This window comes from Mizuhopecten yessoensis, unplaced genomic scaffold (genome assembly GCF_002113885.1).
Source record: "Mizuhopecten yessoensis strain PY_sf001 unplaced genomic scaffold, ASM211388v2 scaffold83, whole genome shotgun sequence".
Lineage (NCBI taxonomy): Eukaryota > Metazoa > Mollusca > Bivalvia > Pectinida > Pectinidae > Mizuhopecten > Mizuhopecten yessoensis.
The window spans coordinates 239868-255939 of NW_018403369.1; the positions used below are offsets into that span (position 1 = coordinate 239868).

General features: G+C 38.7%; 1 protein-coding gene across 1 annotated transcript; it reads left to right on the top strand.

The window, feature by feature from the left end:
* Positions 1-2489: 2489 nt before the first annotated feature.
* On the top strand, positions 2490-15644 carry LOC110452394. The gene is made up of 8 exons (XM_021500935.1): positions 2490-2524; positions 4838-4909; positions 5180-5282; positions 5944-6011; positions 10768-10837; positions 12123-12344; positions 12978-13196; positions 13516-15644. The coding sequence occupies exons 1-8, from the start codon at positions 2490-2492 to the stop codon at positions 15184-15186; spliced, it is 2460 nt and encodes an 819-aa protein (XP_021356610.1). The 3' UTR covers positions 15187-15644.
* Positions 15645-16072: the final 428 nt, after the last annotated feature.

Genomic DNA, 16072 nt, shown 5'->3' on the forward strand with positions numbered 1-16072 from the left:
GAACCATTACCATTGCCTACCCTAGCGTTTAGTACTAAAGCCAAAAGTAATAAGGGTACAAGAGCAAGTACCAAATTCTGCAAGGGGGTCCCCACATTGGTTGTTGAGCGGCCCTTGTTGCGGGATAGGGTCTATGCTGATAAAACCATTAACAAAAAGTACGGAGAGTTATCCAAAATAATATAAACAACATGATCGATTAAGGTGATGAATCAGAAAGCACTATCCGTAATAGCAAGGATAACTGGGTGAATACATTTGGCCGAAGGTTACTAGACATGTGCAAGTCGTCAGTAGTTAATGGGAGACACCTAGATGATGCTGTTGGTACATACATGTATACTTTTTATAATACAAATGGGAAAAGCTTGATTGATTATTTGTTGACTGATAGTTCACATATGAAAAATCTAACCAAATTTGATCCCGGTCATGTTAATACTTATTCAGACCATAGTCCCATTTCCTTTACTATTACTTCTAGTCAACTCATTTCCACAAATAATGCGGATATTGTTACAGGGAGTGCTACTTCCGGTAGAGGAAATAGTGTGTCAGTTGAATGTAAGGATGAAAATGTAACTTTAGTTTTGAACAAATTACAAGAGTGTAGTGAGATGATTAATGAAGAAATGGATGTGTGAACAATATATGTCATAGTATATACATTTGTACGTACTACATGTAGAGAGAACTCTGTTCGGAACTCGGAAGATTGACGCCGTGTTAAAGCTTCAGTTGACAAACCATGGTTACCTCACAGGGTAAAATTCTTTACATGGAATATAGAAAATCATTAATGAATTTTAATCGTGACAAGTCTGATCAGAACCACCGTGTATTGGTTACTGCCAAACGTAAGTATACAAAAAATAGAGTATAAATCAAAAAGGCAGTAAAAGCGACATGAAGGAAATATGTTAGATTTAAAAAAAAAAATCTAATCCCCGGCAACTTTATAAGTTATTTAAGAACAAGACACCGAACAGATTTAGATTTACATTGTGTATTGATGACTTTTACTCTCATTTTAGAGATATTATGGGTGTTAGTAGCGACGGGGATACAGATGTACCAGATGTTAACTTAAATCCTGTATACGAGGATCTTGCCAGTTACATCACAGCTCAAGAATTAAATAAAGCTATTGATAATTTGTTTAATAAAAGCTGTAGTGAGGATTTGATAATTAATGAAATTTTCATTCGTGGGAAAGAAGTATTACTACCATATTTAGAACGATTGTTCAATGCTATTTTTAGATCTGAGTTTTTCCCAGAAACTTGGTCGCAATCTTGTATAGTACCAATTTGATCATTATCGTGGAATATCTTGAGTCAGTTGCTTTGGTAAACTACTATTTTAAATAATAGAATTATGGAATGGGGAAAAAGAAAACTGTATATTGACAGATGCTCAGTTTGGATTTAGAAGGGGAAGGTCAACGACCGACGCCATATTTGCTTTACAAACCCTCATTAATAAGAAATTAAAACTTAAGAACAGACGTTATTGTTGTTTCGTAGATTTTCGAAAAGCATTTGATTTCATTGACAGACGCAAATCGATAAGATATGGAATTCGAGGAAATTAAAAAAAAATCAAAAAAATCTTTGAATGAAAATGTAAAATCATGCGTGAAATTTAACGGCCAGCTGAGCGACCGCGCCGATTCCCAAGCAAATCCGGTCGATTTAAACTTGACCAGTGAAATGGCTGACCCCTGGATCTGAGGGGCGGGGCCAACAATATTTTTTAACTTGGACATTATCGAGCTCCCCATCCTTTAACCATGTAAACAATTGCTGAACATCAAGAGACAAACACAATCATGATAAAAGAAATAACTCTGGGGTCTGACCCCATCCCCAAGGACTTGATTTCTGAGCCAAAACTTTGAAACGGTTTAGATCCCCACCTCCATAACCATTTATACCATATTGATGGGCATCAAGAGACATGATATTACTATTGACCTTGGGTCTGGCCCCACCCATAGGGACTTAATTTCTAGGTCATAACTTTGAAACAATTTGGATCCCTAGCCTATCTCATAACTATTTATACGTTTGATAGACAAAAAGTGTTAAACAGTCATATTTAATAATTGACCCTGGATTCTGACCACACCCAATGGGACTGAATTATTTTGTCATTACTTTGAAATGGTTGAGATCCCCACCACATAACCATATATACCATTGCTGGACATCAAGGACTTAGTTTCTGGGCCATGGCTTTGAAGTGGTTGAGGTCCGGAACCGATACCCAATATACCATTGCTGAGCATAAAGATCCATGTGAGCGATACAGGCCATTTATGCCTCTTGCTATATGATTAGATGTACATGCATTATAGTCACATTAATAACATATACATTATTGTACATGTAACAGTTTGTATTTTGGTATCGATTACTTTTACCAATAGAAGACTTATATCCGGAACAGTATCTCTCCGTCTTTAGTTTCCTATTAGACGATTCAAGATGGCTGCCGAACACACTTTTTCTGCCGGTGACAGGTAAAACTGGTTAAGGTTATGCAATTTTCTCGAAATCGCAAGTCGATCGGTCCGACATTATTAGTTACATATATAAACTAATTTACAAAGTATCTCCATATAAGGTCTTGGAGTTGACATCCAGTTATGTTAATCAACAAATTCCAGCTTGATGGTGCAAGACACAGCAGTGTCCACGTCTTTCATAACACAGCCGTCACAGAAACCTGTCAAAATCTACAACAGTCTGCAAGCATCGGTGTCTGTTGAGAAATCTGCTAATATGTAGATAAACAAGTCCTAATGGTACACCTTGTAGTGGATTGTATTAACACTTACGTCATATTCATTACAAAAAGATACTTTACACCACGTTTTGGGTTGGAGTATTTAAATTGTGGTAGGGTTCAATTGTACGTAGGCTTATAAGGTCGCCTTCGAGCTAGAGGGAATTTTCCTTTAGCTCAGTGGTAGAGCGTCCGACTAGGAACCTGGAGATTGAGGGTTCGATTCCCGGTGGAAGCACACTATTCTCTTTCCTGTTACAAAATGACAAATGAAAAATTATTTCCAGTCAAATTTAAGTACCTACCTGTTACATCTAGCTCTATTGGGTTATAAAGAATGCATATATGGGTCTATTCTCTCGAAATAATGCCAATTTTAAGGCCCAAGGGCCATTGCGGTAGCGAAAATCGTGCCGTGAATAGGGTTATTTTGAAAAGTTTAATAAATAGATGTAAACAACAAAATAAATGCCCAATATTCTACATATGACTCCAGTTGGTGACGAAGAATGCATATTAGGGTTCGTTCTCTAGAAATAATGCCAATTTAAAGCCCATTTCCCTCCATTTCGGTAATTCAACTCCATTCCTGTCCATTTTGGTAAATACCCCAACCACTGACCTTTTGGCATATCTGATACTTTGACCCCCACTTTATTATTATACTCTAAGACATTGACATTTAACAGAAAAGAGAGCTGTGTTCCAACGGGGATGGAACCAGTGACCCCCAGGTCCCCGAGAAGGCCAATTTTAAGGCCCATTGCCCTTTCATTGTGGTAACGAAAATCGTGCCGTGAATTGTGTTATTTTGAAAAATTAATTTAAAATAGATGTAAACAAAATAAACGCCCAATCTTCTACATATGACTCCAGCACTACCGATTGAAACTGAAAAATTCCCCCTGGCGTGAAACTATGTGTAGAAATTAAGGGACAATCTTATCTAAAATAAAAGCTGTCACACATGTATCGATAAGTCTCCCTGTACATGTTATACAAGATACAAGAAATTTTATTTATAGTCGTATATGTGAAAACAGAATCATTAGCTCTGAAGAGCTATTATTACGACAAAACATAAGAAAGAGTGTCACAGCAAAGTAACAAAACATACATGTACATACTACTATTGCTAGGTATGAGAGAATTTGTTCAAAAGTACATGGATAAGAGCAAGCACATGCAACTATCATGGAAATCTGTTTAGTAACTAAAAGCACATGTTTATATACATATGCTAATATAGCAAAGAGTAAAAATTTACTGAATAAGCACTTATATATATAGTACAATCTAAAATACATACAGAGTGTATGGAGCATGATAAAGGAATAGTAAAGATAATGTTAATCGGAATAATTAAAACATCAGATGACAATAAGGCTAGGTATTTTGAGTTATTATACAACAAGCAAGCACTACAAAACGAATTACATAACAAACACATTATATAAAGAGTTAAGCACAACAAGCAAATTATATAACAAACCATATATATAGGAGTTCCAGGTCGTTTTGCCCTAAATCCCTTTCACACTGTTGATCGTTTCACCCTAAAAACAGTTTGCCCAAGGTTGTTTTGCCCTAATATAGATATATATTTTTTAAGCAATATTAAGTAATTTAATTTAATTATTCAAAAAGTTTTGTTTTTCATGTATCATGGACGATTGTGTTGTCAAAAGAATTATATGCAGGTGTAGCTACATCGTATATGACCATGTGCAAATCTAACGAGTCTACTGACAAAAAATACAGAGGCAGAACTCTAAAAGCTTCAGATTAGACTGTCTTAGCCATACACAACTAAACGGGACTAAAACGTTTCACTCTAAAACTAATTTTAGGGCGAAACAGCTCAGTGCAAAATGACCCAGGGTGAACCAGCTTTAGGGTGATACAACCTGACACTATATGTACCTTTAGTATTTGAAATGTCTCTGTGGCCTACACATTTACATGTACACTGTTCATGCAGACAGAGGTTATATTTACTACATGTAAAATTGTAATCCCAGATTAATTGTTGTTCCTTGATTTGTAGTATAATTCAAGAGGAGCTGGAGGTCCTGGAGTCTATATACATTGATGAACTTGAAGTGGACAATAATGACAAGTAATATTTTGATAATCAGTTTCCTGTTCATTTGCAATTACAATGTGATGTGAGGAAAATGTTTGACATATATATAGAAAGATAGGATAGCAAATTTATTTGTATTACAATCGATCATGAATTAATAGCAGTAGGAAATCTGGAAAGCACCATAAGAAATAAGTGTGAAATCAGTTTGAAAATATGTTATGACAAAATTCTCCCATATCCTAATTTTATTGAGTTACCTCCCTTATCTAATGTTACTCTTGTCTTCTCCCTACTCAATAGCGGTCATCCATCAAGTATCACCGTTCAGCTACACCCATCTACAGGCGAGGATGTGCATAAGAAGTTTGTCTGTATGACACTGACACTCAATGTGCCTGTCGGGGTATGTGTTTCCTTAAATTGTAGTACATGTATACACAATGTAGGTAGACTAGTGTATTATAATTGGACTCTGGAGTAAATACAGTTCAACACGTTGTTACACCTAATCTACATTTGAGACCCTTGTCAGGATGACCTTATACCTAATATGAAATTTAACCAGGCTGATGTATCCAACTGTTGATTTATAAATGTATGTTTGAAAAATAAATTACAAACACTAAAAACACTTAAACATACCTGCCTAGTTCTAAACAGTGAAATATAGTTCATATATATATGTGGTAAAAATGAAGGTCATGCCTGCTTATTGCAGGTCATTTCTTTATATGATCACTGTCAATGTCATCACAATCAGTAGGATGGTGTGCGCTCATTATTACTATTACAATATATGCCTTTTAGTACATCCATTATAATTTTTCTAAGGATGGTGAAATATTTACTGCTTTAAAAGGCGATTTTATACAATTTTTCAGTCTAAGGAGAAGCAGTGCAATTGCAGAATATTAAATAAATATACTGCAATCTGACCAGGTTATGCATGGAGCATACATGTCCATGTTATATACTCCGTTTTGTATCGTATCTATACACCTGTTTTCTTGAAATCAAAATCATGTGTTATGTAAAATGTGACTTATCTTACATTTTGTTTACAGTATCCGAATGAGCTACCGGAGATTCTTATCAGGAACCCCCGAGGGGTGGGTGAAGAGGAGTTAGAGAGGTGAGTTCTATCAGAACCTCCCAAGGGGTGGGAGAGGAGGAGTAAGAGAGGTGAGTTCTATCAGAATCTCCTAAGGGGAAGGAGAGGAGGAGTTAGAGAGGTGAGTTCTATCAGAACCTCCCAAGGGGTAGGAGAGGAGGAGTAAGAGAGGTGAGTTCTATCAGAATCTCCCAGGGGGTAGGAGAGGAGGAGTAAGAGAGGTGAGTTCTATCAGAATCTCCTAAGGGGAAGGAGAGGAGGAGTTAGAGAGGTGAGTTCTATCAGAATCTCCCAGGGGTAGGAGAGGAGGAGTAAGAGAGGTGAGTTCTATCAGAATCTCCTAAGGGGAAGGAGAGGAGGAGTTAGAGAGGTGAGTTCTATCAGAATCTCCCAGGGGTAGGAGAGGAGGAGTAAGAGAGGTGAGTTCTATCAGAATCTCCTAAGGGGAAGGAGAGGAGGAGTTAGAGAGGTGAGTTCTATCAGAATCTCCCAGGGGTTAGGAGAGGAGGAGTAAGAGAGGTGAGTTCTATCAGAATCTCCCAAGGGGTAGGAGAGGAGGAGTAAGAGAGGTGAGTTCTATCAGAATCTCCCAAGGGGTAGGAGAGGAGGAGTAAGAGAGGTGAGTTCTATCAGAATCTCCCAAGGGGTAGGAGAGGAGGAGTAAGAGAGGTGAGTTCTATCAGAATCTCCCAAGGGGTAGGAGAGGAGGAGTAAGAGAGGTGAGTTCTATCAGAATCTCCCAAGGGGTAGGAGAGGAGGAGTAAGAGAGGTGAGTTCTATCAGAATCTCCCAAGGGGTAGGAGAGGAGGAGTAAGAGAGGTGAGTTCTATCAGAATCTCCCAAGGGGTAGGAGAGGAGGAGTAAGAGAGGTGAGTTCTATCAGAATCTCCCAAGGGGTAGGAGAGGAGGAGTAAGAGAGGTGAGTTCTATCAGAATCTCCCAAGGGGTAGGAGAGGAGGAGTAAGAGAGGTGAGTTCTATCAGAATCTCCCAAGGGGTAGGAGAGGAGGAGTAAGAGAGGTGAGTTCTATCAGAATCTCCCAAGGGGTAGGAGAGGAGGAGTAAGAGAGGTGAGTTCTATCAGAATCTCCCAAGGGGTAGGAGAGGAGGAGTAAGAGAGGTGAGTTCTATCAGAATCTCCCAAGGGGTAGGAGAGGAGGAGTAAGAGAGGTGAGTTCTATCAGAATCTCCCAAGGGGTAGGAGAGGAGGAGTAAGAGAGGTGAGTTCTATCAGAATCTCCCAAGGGGTAGGAGAGGAGGAGTAAGAGAGGTGAGTTCTATCAGAATCTCCCAAGGGGTAGGAGAGGAGGAGTAAGAGAGGTGAGTTCTATCAGAATCTCCCAAGGGGTAGGAGAGGAGGAGTAAGAGAGGTGAGTTCTATCAGAATCTCCCAAGGGGTAGGAGAGGAGGAGTAAGAGAGGTGAGTTCTATCAGAATCTCCCAAGGGGTAGGAGAGGAGGAGTAAGAGAGGTGAGTTCTATCAGAATCTCCCAAGGGGTAGGAGAGGAGGAGTAAGAGAGGTGAGTTCTATCAGAATCTCCCAAGGGGTAGGAGAGGAGGAGTAAGAGAGGTGAGTTCTATCAGAATCTCCCAAGGGGTAGGAGAGGAGGAGTAAGAGAGGTGAGTTCTATCAGAATCTCCCAAGGGGTAGGAGAGGAGGAGTAAGAGAGGTGAGTTCTATCAGAATCTCCCAAGGGGTAGGAGAGGAGGAGTAAGAGAGGTGAGTTCTATCAGAATCTCCCAAGGGGTAGGAGAGGAGGAGTAAGAGAGGTGAGTTCTATCAGAATCTCCCAAGGGGAGGAGAGGAGGAGTTAGAGAGGTGAGTTCTATCAGAATCTCCCAAGGGGTAGGAGAGGAGGTGTAAGAGAGGTGAGTTATATCAGAATCTCCCAAGGGGTAGGAGAGGAGGAGTAAGAGATCTAGGTGAGTTCTATCAGAATCTCCCAAGGGGTAGGAGAGGAGGTGTTAGAGAGGTGAGTTCTATCAGAATCTCCAAAGGGGTAGGAGAGGAGGTGTTGGAGAGGTGAGTTCTATCAGAATCTCCCAAGGGGAGGAGAGGAGGTGTTAGAGAGGTGAGTTCTATCAGAATCTCCTAAGGGGTAGGAGAGGAGGAGTAAGAGATCTAGGTGAGTTCTATCAGAATCTCCCAAGGGGTGGGAGAGGAGGAGTAAGAGAGGTGAGTTCTATCAGAATCTCCCAAGGAGTGGAGAAAGCTAAATGAGGAAGACAAAAGTAGAGCAAGAGTTAAGAGAAATGAGTTCTTACACAGAACATTGTCACCATAAGAACATTTCTGTACATTTAAATCTAGATAATTTGATAGGCCTTCTGTGCTAGTCAAGCTGTGATTATGAAACCAAAGTAGAAAACATAGAACATGTGATCATATGTCTTTCTTTGAGCAATTGTGACTTTATATGTATTTAAAAGTTACTTTCTTTGAATTTGATTATCTGATACGGTTTTCAAAATTAATTATGTTACAGCATAACAAAACTTCCCACAAATGTTAGAGTATCAATGTGATAATGTTTACCATATTATAGCCATGCCAGATAAGACCATATCATAGCAAAATCAAAGGATGTAATATATAGTGTGTAGTAAAAGGAAACATTGAACTTTCATTGTACTACATGTATTTGTTTATGCATGCTATTGCTTTGGTTTTATTAGCTCACCGGGTCCGAAGGACCAAGGTGAGCTTATGCCATACCGTGGCGTCCGTCCGTCAACAATTTCTTTAAACAACTTCTTCTTCTTAACCACTGATTGGAATTTAACTAAATTTGACTGGAAGCATCCCTAGTTGGTGGGGATTCAAAATTGTACAAATGGTGGGGCTGACCCCCTTAGGGGTGGTGCCAAAAAGGGTTATTTTGCTATATTGCTTTAAGCGACTTCTTCCCTGGAACTAAGAGATGGATATCGACCATATTTGACTGGAAGCATCCCTAGGTGGTGGGGATTCAAAATTGTACAAGTGGTTGGGCTGAGGGCAGGGACAATTTGGCTATATTGCTATAAACGACTTCTGTAGAACTGTGCCATGGATATTGATCATATTTGGTCGGAAGCATTCATGGGAGGCAGGGATTCAAAATTGTACAAATGGTGGAGCTGACCCCCCGGGCTAAGGGGTGGGGCCAAAAAAAGTTTTATTACTTGGAAATGGTTGAGATCCCTACCATATAACCTTATATACAATTGCTGAGTATAAAGAGAAGAATGCACATTTGCTTCCAGGATGGCCATTGGGTCTGGCCCCACCCTTGGAGACAGTCCCTGGGCAATAACTTTAGAACGGTTGAGATCCCCACCCCAAAACTATATATTCAAATGCTGTGCATAAAGAGACGAATGCAGTCATGATATTAGAATAGACTCTGAGGTCTGACAGAACCCCTAGGGACCTGGTTTCTTGGAAACAGTTGAGATCCCCACACTATAACCAAATATACAACTGCTGAGTATAAAGAGATGAATGCGCATATGCTTCCAGGATGGCCTTGGGGACTGTACCAACCTTGGACACTTAACCCCTGGGTCATAACTTCGAAATGGTTAAGATCCCTACCCCAAAATTGCTTCTAGGATGGCCCTATGGTCTGGCCCCACCCTTGGAGACAGTCCCTGGGCCATAACTTAAGAACGGTTGAGATCCCCACCCCAAAACTATATATACAAATGCTGGGCATAAAGAGAGGAATGCAGTCATGATATAAGAATTGACCCCAGGTTCTGTCCCACCCTTGCAGACTTAACCCCCGGGTCATAACTTTGAAACGGTTGAGATCCCCACCCAAAAACTATATATACAAATGCTGGGCAAAAAGAGACAAATGCAGTCATGATATTAGAATTGATCCTGGGGTCTGGCCACAACCCTAGGGACCTAGTTTCTGAGTCACAGCTTGGAAACAGTTGAGATCCCCACCAAATAACCATACATAAAAGTGCTTGGCATGAACAATCTAATAAATATATGCTACAAGGATTGGCCTTGGCATATTCCCTTGGATCTCATTTGGAGAATATTTTGCCATGATTGCTTAGATATCCAGGTGAGCGATACAGGCCCTCTGGGCCTCTTGTTCATGTATACAGTCATAAATTAAAATGTAAGACAAGCTTATGGTGCTTTTGTAACAGCAAAGAGATGGCCTAATTTGTTTTATATCATTCCGCATAAATATATAATAATTTGAGGTTCTTATATACCGCTTTATCACAACCTAGGTCCTAGGTCATCTCAAAGCGATTCACAAATTATTATCAGTGATTATATGGACACCGTAATGAAGTCTGCCCATTAAGGATAAAATTTAGAAGAAAAAAATACACACTCACATGCTGCCAATCCTCCAGTACCATGAGCTCTTTGTTTTTACGTTACTTTTTGTGAAGTTATGCCCCTTTACCATAAAAAACTGTCCTGACTATTTCTGCTAAAACACTGCATAAATTTCAATTATAAAGGGATATCAGTTTACCTATGGTTTACACTTCTAGTTGCATTATGATTCCTTTTGGGGGTTTTTCGTCAGAAACATTTCAAATCCTGAGTATAGATATAAATAAACTCAATAGAGAAATATCATGTTTTTGCGAATCTGTTGGTCTAGGATGCTACAGTATAATATTGTATTATGTAGCTGTTTTTATGGTTGAGTGCATCTTTCGTTTGAAATGTTAGGTTTTAAAAATTGGAATATCCCAACCAAGTTCTCAAAATAGTAAGTATTTTCAAATCTCATCAATACATTCCTCTTTTTCAGCTTACATGAAGCCATCAATGAGCTGGCAGAGGAGAGAAGAGGAGGACATATGTTATATGATATTATAGAGGTGAGTATCACTGTAGATATTTAAACATTATTACAAACTATTGACCTAAACCATTCTCAAGTTAGTCATTAAAAAATAAATGGAAAAATAAATATGGAGAGAATAAAATATGGAATAATTTTGTTGCATTTTCATATGCTACAAATTTCTATTCTGTAACTCCATTAATTGTGAACTGCAGCAAGACAGTAGCTATAGGTTTTGTATGGGTTAATAAAGGACTTTTCTACATGTACTTCATCAAAGGTAGAAGGTAGAATAGCTTTCCTATTTTAGCTCACCTGTTAGCTTAGGGCATGGTGCTGCGTCCGTCGTCCGTCCGTCCGGTGTCCATCCGGCGTCCGTCCAGCGTCAACTTTTTACTTTGAACAACTTCTTCTCAGTAACCAAAAGGCCTAGGGTGATGATATTTGGCCAGAAGCATGCTTGGATGAAGGGCTACCAAGTTTGTTCAAATAAATAACCTTCATCAATTTTCAAGGTCAAGGGGGTCAAATATGTTAAAATCTTTAAACAACTTCTTCTCAATAACCAAAAGGCCCAGGGTACTGATATTGGGCTCGAAGCATGCTGGGATGAAGGGCTACTAAGTTTGCTCAAATGAATGTTCTTGACCCACTTTCAACCTAATGTCCTTGTTCGACATTCAAGGTCACAGGCGTCATATGTACCTATCTTTTAATAGGTTCTTATGAATCAAACACTGATATTCTGCCTGTTGCTGTATTTCAGTCCACTTTTAAGATTACAAGTGTGAAATTAATACCAGGTGAGCGATGCAGGCCCATTGGGCCTCTTGTTTACCTAAACACTCTTATTTGTTAAACTGTCTTTCTGGTCAGTATGTCAAATGTTAAAGTTTAGAAGAAGGTTGGTATAAGCTAAAAAAACATAATAAGTTAACTGTATCCTGTTACAAACCCAGCAGAAATACAGTTTAATCTATCTATTGTCTCTACTGTATTGTTTTGTTTCTGAGTGAACATTTACCCTGTCATTGAGAGCTACCATATATGCATGGTAGTACAAAAAATATCATTTAGTTTTCATAGACTATTTGAACAGCTTCCACATTATCACAGTTTCTGATGGGGTTCTAAGCTAAAAAGTAGTCAAAATCATTCACCTTTGCTTGTTAACTGATTTGTGTTTTAGGGTAAATACAACAATTGTTTGTTATTATTTTTTGGAAAACCATATGCAGCAAGATACCAGTACTTTCTTGTAGATTGTGTTACTTTTTAGTGTACTATACATACACAATCTACACTATTTATCTCCACAGCTGGCCAAGGAAAGTCTGACGGAAGGAAATGTACCCCACTGTCCATGTACAATATGTTTGGACCACTTTTCTAAGGGGGAGGAGTTTACACGTACCGGTTGTTACCACTACTTTCATCAACACTGTCTGTACCGATATGTTACACACACCCTTGAGAGCCTGAAGAGTGAGGCACATCAGCGCCCCAAACATGACGAGCTAGGACAGGAAGACCGTGTCAAGGTTCTGATACACTAGAGAAAATCACTACAATGATGTCAAATAATAGTTAACATACATTATGTAGCAGATAAGAATAAGTGAATTTTAATATCAAAACTATTTTTTTTCTATTAGAATGTTCAAGAAATTACTGGGTCCAGCAATATTTAATCAAGTATAATATTGATATTTTGTATGTATAGGTTTTTATTTAATACTGATTCTCCAAATCCTAAAGGATACCAGTCCCACCACTGCACTGCGTTTTTTTTACATGTATATACAGTAACATCCCCTTAACTTCCCTTTAGATATAACTGTAGAACAGTTAGGCCAGGATATTTCTTTTGACAAAGAACAAAGAAAATGAAGCTAAATCTATTACAGCAATAGTACATCATTATGAACTACAGGGTTCGAATCCAGGTTTAGCCTCACTGTTGTTTTAAACACTTATGAACACTGTTATTGATTATATTTTGTTTAAGTCCCACAAGGTATGTTTTTATTTTTAAAAATGATATCAAAGCTTTAGTCATGCCGGAAAAACCAGTTTCCTACACTTACATACAGTTTTTGGTGGTGGTACGGGGATCCTCTAAAACACTAACATTACGACACATATATAATTAAATTTCCTTAATTCATTTTTAGGTATTTTGTCCAGTGTGTAGGGAGATCATGAATTATGACCTTGACCTTCTGTCCATGAGTAAACGTCAGACCACAGAAGATGATCACCAGTTATACAAACCATCAGCTGAGATCTGTAAATGGCAAGTTGAAATGGCAGACATTTTGAAATCTCAAAAACAGAAAGGTGGAATCATTGACCTAGAGGCAGAGAAAAACAAATTTCTGGTTACAGCAGAGGTAAGTTACCTAGTTGTAAATATGTACATTAAGATGGGGTAAATGTCTGTTATTCACATGTATCTTTTGCTGTATACCCCAATTCTTGTAGCTGTGTTAGAAAGGTGTTTAATCTGTTAATGTATACAACAACTCTTTTAGTTTAGACAGGAAGTAAGCTGTCAGTTTCCTTCCTCCGGGAAACTTTCATGTGAAGAGAGATTGATGTATCGCTACTTTAGCATTATAAAACTATCATTCAAGGAATGTAGGTCTATTGTAACTTTTCCACTGCAAATTTGTAATTCCCCAGTTTTTATTGTTTTATTCTGGTTTTCAGGACACTGTAAAACTGCCATGGCAAGGAACAAGCTCTGAGCTGGATAACTTAGCGAAGTCAAGTACAAATTCTAAGGAGAGCAGGCAGGCAGTAGACATCAAACCAATTACGGTTGAAGGTAAAAGTCGAAGTGCAGGACTGCACGGTTCGAACAGAGAGAGAACAAACAGACAAGATCACCCAAGGCCGAGCTCTGGACATACGGACAGACATCAACGGTACAGAGGTCATAGGAACAATGGCCGGGATGGACATCGGTCAAATGCTGGGAGGAATAGAGGTGGACATAAAGTCAATCGAAGTTACCACACAGGTCAGGTTGATGAGAGGGAAAGGAAAGCAGACTATGATAAGGAAAAACGGTCCTTAGGTAGATCTGTCCAAACAGATGCTACTAGATCTGATCGGACAGATGTTAGTAGTGGAAATGTTTCTCCACAACATAAGGAACACAAGGCTGTAAATGAAAGGTGTGAAACTGCTTCTAAAACGGAAATTGAAAGTCAATTTAGGACTGTTAACAGAGGTTCTGCAGCAGATGATGATCCCAAAACAAACAAGACCAATGGGGATAAAAGTGCAATAACTAAAGACATAGAACAGGACAGTGCAGGTCAAGGTCAGGAAGACCGTGACAAAAGTAGCATTATTTCTCCCAAAGAAAGTGTGGAAAAACAGACAGAAAGAGTCAGTATAGATTCTGATAAAAGTTTTCAAAGGAAAGGATTTCCTGCGTCAGGAGGTAAAATTAGTGCTAGGTCTTCTAACAAAACAAACTATAGGGGAAGTGAAAGTAAAAATTCTGAATATGAAAACAGAAATTATTATAAGGGTAAAAATGATGACAGGGAAAGGGAACATTCTAGTCGTGGAAGAGGTCAGGGTCGTACTGAGAGAGGTCATGGACGTGGATCAAGGCGAAGTGCCAACCAGGAAGCTGTTAAAAGTAAACCTGAACTGGAGAAAAATAATACTGATCCACAGGAAAAAGGTGATATTGGAAACACTTCGTTGTCACGTTCTGACGAAGCATGTGATTTGAGTGAAGTAGATTCACACGGATCTAATTCTACCTACAAAGGAAAAGTTTCCAAAGAACTAGGTTTCCAACGCCCTAACTCTGGCTACAAAGGGAGAAATCAGGGTTTCGGGAGACCTAGCAACAGGACACAATATCATTATGACTCATATTCTAAGCATGGACATAGTGAACGAAGAGAGGTCAGTAGCAAAAATGACAAAGGGGAGGTCAATGGCAAATTTGACATAAAAGGGGTCAATGGCAAAAGTAACAGTGGACAGGTCTCTTATGATCACACTCGTACAAGACAAGATGAGTCGGCAGGTACAAACAAAAGCAGTGTAAAACCAGGAGGTAAACACAACTCGGAGACACAGAACTCAAAAAGTGACAGCTTTGGGGGTAAACCAGAAAAGTACAATGACAGATTTGTTCAGGATCATAAACATTGGAACAAAGATAAAGAAATTTGTGTGTGTAAAGGTAGAAGTGATACTAACACAAAGGACGCTGTTATTACTGGTAAGGAAAGGACTAGTCAGCCAAGCTGTGGGGTGAAACGCCCACCACCAGGCTTTACTCTGGTCCAAAAAATGAATAATGATGTCAAAATTCCTCCTGGGTTTGAGAAATCAGGAATTTCTGGCTAATCTTAAAGAGTTGGTTTATTTAGTACAACGTGAATGTATGACTGTCTTGATTAGAGTGCTCTCTAATCAATCAAATGTTATATTTATTATAATTATTGAACATGATTTATAGTGATCATAATTTGTATATACCGTATAGTTCGGTATTAGATTTACACCATTCAAGGTATTGCATTCAAAAGATATAAAATATATGACATTTTGCAGATATTTCCATGGACATCAACTTCTCAAACATACCGGTTTATCTTGATGTTCTGTATAAAATAATGGTGATGCTCTACTGAACTATCCTTATTAGGGCCCCGTATCAGAGATACGGGTGCCCTATAGTAATCTGTCTGTCTGTCTGTCTGTCGGTCGGTCCACAAATTCTGTTCCAGGCTGATAACTTTGGTATTTATTGACCGATGTACATGAAACATGGTCAAGATGTCCAGTTTACAAAAATACACATTGAGGTAAAAAATCAAGGTCAAAGGTCAAGGTCATTAGGTTCAAAGGTCAAGGTCAAATTTTGTAGCTTTTCACTGGTGAACATTTCGCTATGACATTATGAAGCAAAGTTGTTCGGAATTAAACAAAGAGACACACTGAGGTAAAAAGTCGAGGTCAAAGGTCAAGGTCATTAGATTCAAAGGTCAAGATCAAATTTGCATATTTTCACTGATGAACATTTTGTTATGACATGATAAAGCAAAGTTGATCAGAATTAAACAAGGAGTCAACTGAGTCAAGGTCATCGGGTCAGGGGTCAAGGTCAAATTTTGTAGCTTTTCACTGGTGAAAATTTTGCTATAACATGATGAAGCAAAGTTGTTCGGAATCAAACAAAGAGACACACTGAGGTAAAAAGTCGAGGTCAAAGTCAAGGTCATTGGATTCA

Bases quoted from the DNA above. Each gene is read 5' to 3' on its own strand.
- LOC110452394 (XM_021500935.1), top strand. From the start codon at position 2,490: ATGGCTGCCGAACACACTTTTTCTGCCGGTGACAG. The intron at 2,525-4,837 runs GTAAAACTGGTT...CTTGATTTGTAG, and splicing joins ACTTTTTCTGCCGGTGACAG to TATAATTCAAGAGGAGCTGG. The intron at 4,910-5,179 runs GTAATATTTTGA...CCTACTCAATAG, and splicing joins GAAGTGGACAATAATGACAA to CGGTCATCCATCAAGTATCA.